This window comes from Lampetra fluviatilis, unplaced genomic scaffold (assembly GCF_964198595.1).
Source record: "Lampetra fluviatilis unplaced genomic scaffold, kcLamFluv1.1 SCAFFOLD_401, whole genome shotgun sequence".
In the NCBI taxonomy this organism is placed as follows: domain Eukaryota; kingdom Metazoa; phylum Chordata; class Hyperoartia; order Petromyzontiformes; family Petromyzontidae; genus Lampetra; species Lampetra fluviatilis.
This window is the reverse complement of record NW_027620631.1, coordinates 72000-78688: the sequence shown is the minus strand read 5'-3', so window position 1 is coordinate 78688 and position 6689 is coordinate 72000. Positions and strand designations below refer to the sequence as shown.

Genomic DNA, 6689 nt, shown 5'->3' with positions numbered 1-6689 from the left:
GGGTGAGTGAGTGGGTGAGTGGGTGGGTGAGTGGGTGAGTGAGTTGGTGAGTGGGTGAGTGAGTTGGTGAGTGAATGGGTCAGTGGGTGAGTGAGTGAGTGGGTGAGTGAGTTGGTGAGTTGGTGAGTGAGTGGGTGAGTGAGTTGGTGAGTGAGTCAGTGGGTGAGTGAGTGAGTCAGTGGGTGAGTGAGTTGGTGAGTGGATGAGTGTATCTAGAGCTCTAACAGACCCGTGTTGATGACGTTGTTGATGACGTTGTTGTTGTTGTTGTTGATGATGATGATGACATCGTGAGCTATAACGGTTCAAGTTTATGAGCTGATTTATGGCTGAGCGGACCTAGGGGAATCCCCGCACGACTGATTCACGCATCGTAAATACTTGGGCGGAAGATTGTGGGTTTCGGTTCGGTCCACCACTAGGTCTGCTCGGCCTCAAATAACAACACCCGTAAACGATGACTCATCCAAACTTGGTGACACAATCTCACTGTCTTACACACTCACTCACCAACTCACTCACCAACTCACTCACCCACTCACTCACTCACCCACTCACTCACTCACCAACCACTCACTCACTCACCAACTCACTCACTCACCAACTCACTCACTCACTCACCCACTCACTCACCAACTCACCCATTCACTCACCCACTCACTCACCAACTCACTCACCAACTCACTCACCCACTCACCCACTCGCTCACCAACTTATTCACCCACTCACCCACTCACTCACAAACTCACTCACCCACTCACCAATTAACTCACCCACTCACTCACCAACTCAATAACCCACTCACCAATTCATTCAACCACCCACTCAGTCACTCACTCACTCACCCTCCCTCTCACTCACTCACTCACCCACTGACTCACCCACTTACTCACTCAAAAGTGGGTGAGTGGATGAGTGAGTGGGTGGGTGAGTAGGTGAGAGGGTAGTTTAGGGATTGAGTGGGTGGGTGACTGAATTGGTGAGTAGGTGAGTTAGCTGGTGAGTGAGTGGGTGAGTGGGTGAGTGAGTTGGTGAGTGAGTGGGTGAGTGGGTGGGTGAGTCAGTGGGTGAGTGAGTGAGTGAGTGGGTGAGTGGGTGGGTGAGTCAGTGGGTGAGTGAGTGAGTGAGTGGGTGGGTGGGTGGGTGGGTGAGTCAGTGGGTGAGTGAGTGAGTGAGTGGGTGGGTGGGTAAGTGAGCAGGTGGGTGAGTCGGTGGGTGAGTGGGTGGGTGGGTGAGTAGGTGAGTGAATGAGTGGGTGAGTGAGCAGGTGAGTGAGTGGGTGAGTGAGTAAGAAGGCAGGTGGGTGGGTGGGTGAGTCAGTGGGTGGGTGGGTGAGTGAGTGAGTGGGTAAAAAGGCAGGTGGGTGGGTGGGTGAGTGAGTGAGTGAGCAGGTGGGTGGGTGGGTGACGCCTACAGAGCAACTCGATAAAAGAGGTGAACTCTGATCCCGACGTGGAAGAGCCGCGGAGAGACACGTGGAGACACACGGAGACACAGACAGAGACACAGACAGAGACACAGACAGAGACACACGGAGACACAGACAGAGACACATACACAGACAGAGACACATACAGAGACACACGGAGACAGACAGAGACACGCGGAGAGACAGGACGAAGCTGTCAAATCAACTCTCAAACTCAGGTAAGAATGTGATGAATGGTCTCTTTGTGAGTCTATGGGTCTCGATGTGAGGCTCTGGGTCTCTTTGTGAGTCTATGGTGTCAGGGTCTGGGGTGGAACCCACAACCTCCTGTAGACAGGCGGGTCTCTGTGTGTCTCTGTGGGTGTCTCTGTGGGTCTCTGTGGGGGTATCTGTGGGTGTCTCTGTGGGTGTCTCTGTGGGTGTCTCTGTGGGTATCTGTGGGTCTCTGTGGGTGTCTCTGTGTGTCTCTGTGGGTGTCTCTGTGGGTGTCTCTGTGGGTCTCTGTGGGTCTCTGTGGGTCTCTGTGGGTGTCTCTGTGGGTGTCTCTGTGGGTATCTGTGGGTCTCTGTGGGTGTCTCTGTGTGTCTCTGTGGGTGTCTCTGTGGGTGTCTCTGTGGGTCTCTGTGGGTCTCTGTGGGTCTCTGTGGGTGTCTCTGTGGGTCTCTGTGGGGGTCTCTGTGAGTCTCTGTGTGGGTCTCTGTGGGAGTCTCTGTGGGTCTCTGTGTGGGTCTCTGTGGGGGTCTCTGTGGGTGTCTCTGTGGGGGTCTCTGTGGGTCTCTGTGTGGGTGTCTCTGTGGGGGTCTCTGTGGGTCTCTGTGGGGGTCTCTGTGAGTCTCTGTGTGGGTCTCTGTGGGGGTCTCTGTGGGTCTCTGTGGGTGTCTGTGGGTGTCTCTGTGGGTCTCTGTGGGTCTCTGTGTGGGTCTCTGTGTGGGTCTCTGTGTGGGTCTCTGTGGGTCTCTGTGGGTGTCTGTGGGTCTCTGTGGGTCTCTGTGGGTCTCTGTGGGTCTCTGTGGGTGTCTGTGGGTGTCTCTGTGGGTCTCTGTGGGTCTCTGTGTGGGTCTCTGTGTGGGTCTCTGTGTGGGTCTCTGTGGGTCTCTGTGGGTGTCTGTGGGTCTCTGTGTGGGTCTCTGTGTGGGTCTCTGTGGGTCTCTGTGGGTCTCTGTGGGTCTCTGTGTGGGTCTCTGTGGGTGTCTCTGTGGGTCTCTGTGGGTGTCTGTGGGTGTCTCTGTGGGTCTCTGTGAGTCTCTGTGTGGGTCTCTGTGTGGGTCTCTGTGGGTCTCTGTGGGTCTCTGTGGGTGTCTGTGGGTGTCTCTGTGGGTCTCTGTGGGAGTCTCTGTGGGTCTCTGTGGGGGTCTCTGTGGGGGTCTCTGTGGGGGTCTCTGTGGGTCTCTGTGTGGGTCTCTGTGTGGGTCTCTGTGGGTCTCTGTGGGTGTCTCTGTGGGGGTCTCTGTGGGGGTCTCTGTGGGTCTCTGTGGGGGTCTCTGTGGGTCTCTGTGGGGGTCTCTGTGAGTCTCTGTGTGGGTCTCTGTGGGAGTCTCTGTGGGTCTCTGTGGGTGTCTCTGTGGGTCTCTGTGGGTCTCTGTGGGTCTCTGTGTGGGTCTCTGTGGGGGTCTCTGTGGGTCTCTGTGGGTGTCTCTGTGTGTCTCTGTGGGTGTCTCTGTGGGTGTCTCTGTGGGTGTCTCTGTGTGGGTCTCTGTGGGTCTCTGTGGGTGTCTCTGTGGGTGTCTCTGTGGGTGTCTCTGTGTGGGTCTCTGTGGGGGTCTCTGTGGGTCTCTGTGGGTGTCTCTGTGGGTATCTCTGTGGGTGTCTCTGTGGGGGTCTCTGTGGGTCTCTGTGGGTGTCTCTGTGGGGGTCTCTGTGGGGGTCTCTGTGGGTCTCTGTGGGTGTCTCTGTGTGGGTCTTTGTGGGTGTCTCTGTGGGTGTCTCTGTGGGGGTCTCTGTGGGTCTCTGTGGGTCTCTGTGGGTGTCTCTGTGTGGGTCTCTGTGGGGGTCTCTGTGGGTGTCTCTGTGGGTGTCTCTGTGGGTGTCTCTGTGTGGGTCTCTGTGGGGGTCTCTGTGGGTCTCTGTGGGTGTCTCTGTGGGTGTCTCTGTGGGTGTCTCTGTGGGGGTCTCTGTGGGGGTCTCTGTGGGTCTCTGTGGGTGTCTCTGTGGGGGTCTCTGTGGGGGTCTCTGTGGGTCTCTGAGGGTGTCTCTGTGTGGGTCTCTGTGGGTGTCTCTGTGGGTGTCTCTGTGGGGGTCTCTGTGGGTCTCTGTGGGTCTCTGTGGGTGTCTCTGTGGGGGTCTCTGTGGGGGTCTCTGTGGGTGTCTCTGTGGGGGTCTCTGTGGGTGTCTCTGTGGGTGTCTCTGTCTGGGTCTCTGTGGGTGTCTCTGTGGGTGTCTCTGTGGGTGTCTCTGTGTGGGTCTCTGTGGGTGTCTCTGTGTGTCTCTGTGGGTGTCTCTGTGTGGGTCTCTGTGGGTGTCTCTGTGTGTCTCTGTGGGTGTCTCTGTGTGGGTCTCTGTGGGTCTCTGTGGGTGTCTCTGTGGGTCTCTGTGGGGGTCTCTGTGGGTCTCTGTGTGGGTCCCTGTGGGGGTCTCTGTGGGTCTCTGTGGGTGTCTCTGTGGGTCTCTGTGGGTCTCTGTGGGTCTCTGTGGGTGTCTCTGTGGGTCTCTGTGTGGGTCTCTGTGTGGGTCTCTGTGGGTGTCTCTGTGGGTCTCTGTGGGTGTCTCTGTGGGTGTCTCTGTGGGTCCCTGTGGGTCTCTGTGGGTCTCTGTGGGTGTCTCTGTGGGTCTCTGTGGGTGTCTCTGTGGGTCTCTGTGGGTCTCTGTGTGTCTCTGTGGGTGTCTCTGTGGGTGTCTCTGTGGGTCTCTGTGGGTGTCTCTGTGGGTTTCTCTGTGGGTCTCTGTGGGTGTCTCTGTGGGTCTTTGTGGGTGTCTCTGTGTGTCTCTGTGGGTGTCTCTGTGGGTGTCTCTGTGGGTCTCTGTGGGTGTCTCTGTGGGTCTCTGTGGGTGTCTCTGTGGGTCTCTATGGGTGTCTCTGTGGGTCTCTATGGGTGTCTCTGTGGGTCTCGTTGTGTGTCTCTGTGGGTCTCTATGGGTGTCTCTGTGGGTCTCTGTGTGTGTCTCTGTGGGTCTCTATGGGTGTCTCTGTGGGTCTCTGTGTGTGTCTCTGGGTCTCTGTTGGTGTCTCTGGATCTCTGTGGGTGTCTCTATGGGTCTCTGTAGGTGTCTCTGTAGGTCTCTGTGGGTGTCTCTCTGGGTCTCTATGGGTGTGTCTCTGTGTGTCTCTATGGGTCTCTGTGGGTGTCTCTGTGGGTGTGTCTCTAGGTCTCTGTGGGTGCGTCTCTCTGGGTCTCTGTGGGTGTCTCTGTGGGTGTGTTTCTGGGTCTCTGTGTGTCTCTGTGTGTCTCTGTGGGTCTCTATGGGTCTCTGTGGGTGTCTCTGTGTGTCTCTGTGGGTGTGTTTCTGGGTCTCTGTGTGTCTCTGTTTGTCTCTGTGGGTCTCTGTGGGTCTCTATGGGTGTCTCTGTTTGTGTCTCTCTGGGTGTGTCTCTGTGTGTCTGTGGGTCTCCACGGGTCTCTGTGGGTCTCTGTGGGTCTGTGTGGGTCTCTATGGGGGTCTCTGTTTGTGTCTCTATGGGTGTGTCTCTGTGTCTCTGTGTGGGTGTGTCTGTGGGTGTCTATAATAGTTTTTTTACCCTTCTATCTGGCAACAAAACTGACACCTTTTTTTTACAAGGAGTCATGTTTGCATAGACCGCAATACCTGCTGTCGTAATGCAAACAAAAAACACAACTCTGATAATGTATGCACTGTCCTTGAAGTTGATTGGTCCACACCCGAGACAGCTTTCCTTAGAGCCTAGTCTCACATGGGTTGGACCAGATGACGCCAAAAGGCGCACAACTCAAAGGCAACGCACCATCAGAGTATGAGAGCTCGGGGTAAAGCATTTACACCATTGGTACCTCATTTTCCAGTAAAAAATATGATAATTGTTTTTTTACCTTTTTATCTGGCAACAAAACTGACACCTTTTTTTAACGAGGGACAAGATTTGTCGTGAAATACAACCCTCACCTCCAGCTCACATCCCTCGCCGGTCTCCCATTCACCCACGGCAGGTCTCTATACAACATTCCGCCACCACCAACCCTCACCTCCAGCTCACTTCCCGTGTCTGTCTCCTATTCACCACGGCAGGTCCCTATACAACATTCCGCCACCACAAACCCTCACCACCAGCTCACCTCCCGTGTCCGCCTCTCATCCGCAGGCCTCTCAACAACGCCCCCCTCGCCAACCAACGCGTCCGAGATGGTGAACGCCGGCTTGCAGATGGTCGGCCTGACCCTGAGCCTGCTGGGCACCGTGGGCGGCATCGTGAGCTGCGCGCTGCCCATGTGGAAGGTGACCGCCCTGCTGGGCAGCAGCGTCATCACGTCCATCATGACCTACGAGGGCTTGTGGATGAACTGCGTGGTGCAGAGCACGGGCCAGATGCAGTGCAAGCGCTACGACTCCATGCTGGCGCTGGGGCAGGACCTGCAGGCGGCGCGCGCCCTCACCGTCATCGCCGTAGTCTTGGCCGGCGTGGGCATCCTGGTGGGGATCGCCGGCGCCAAGTGCACCACCTGCGTGGACGACGAGACGACCAAGGCGCGGGTGTCCATCGCCGCGGGCTCCGTCTTCATCCTGGCCGGCGTCCTGGAGATGATCCCCGCGTCGTGGTCGGCCAACGCCATCGTGCGCGACTTCTACAACCCGCTGGTGCCCGAGGCGGGCAAGCGGGACATGGGCGCGTCGCTCTACCTGGGCTGGGCGGCCAGCGCCCTCATGCTGCTGGGGGGCGCCATGCTGTGCTGCTCGTGCCCCCCAAAGAAGGGGCCCAAGTACGCGCCGCCAAAGTCGTCCATGGGAGGTGGTGGAGGAGGTGGCGGTGCTCCGAGAAGCAACTTCGTGTGAGGGTCACGGAGAGGGGGGGGGGGGGGTTGGGGGTCAGTCTGTAGGGGAGGGGGGTTGGGGGGTCAGTGTGGGGGGGGGAGGGAGTTGGGGGGGTCAGTCTGTGGGGGGTGGGGGGGCACGTGTGGTACCTGTGTGTGTGTACGTACCGCAGGGTGAGTGTGGGTGAGTGAGTGGGTGAGTGTGTGGGTGAGTGTGTGAGTGAGAGGGTGAGTGTGTGAGTGAGTGAGAGGGTGAGTGTGTGGGTGAGTGTGAGGGTGAGTGTGAGGGTGAGTGTGAGGGTGAGTGTGAGTGTGTGGGTGAGTGTGAGGATGAGTGTGTG

At 57.3% G+C, this 6689-nt stretch overlaps 1 protein-coding gene across 1 annotated transcript; it reads left to right on the top strand.

The window, feature by feature from the left end:
* Positions 1-1496: 1496 nt before the first annotated feature.
* On the top strand, positions 1497-6370 carry LOC144954177 (claudin-4-like). The gene is made up of 2 exons (XM_078884734.1): positions 1497-1647; positions 5682-6370. Exon 2 carries the CDS (start codon positions 5723-5725, stop codon positions 6368-6370), a length of 648 nt encoding a protein of 215 aa, XP_078740860.1. The 5' UTR covers positions 1497-1647; positions 5682-5722.
* The last annotated feature ends 319 nt before the right edge of the window (positions 6371-6689 follow it).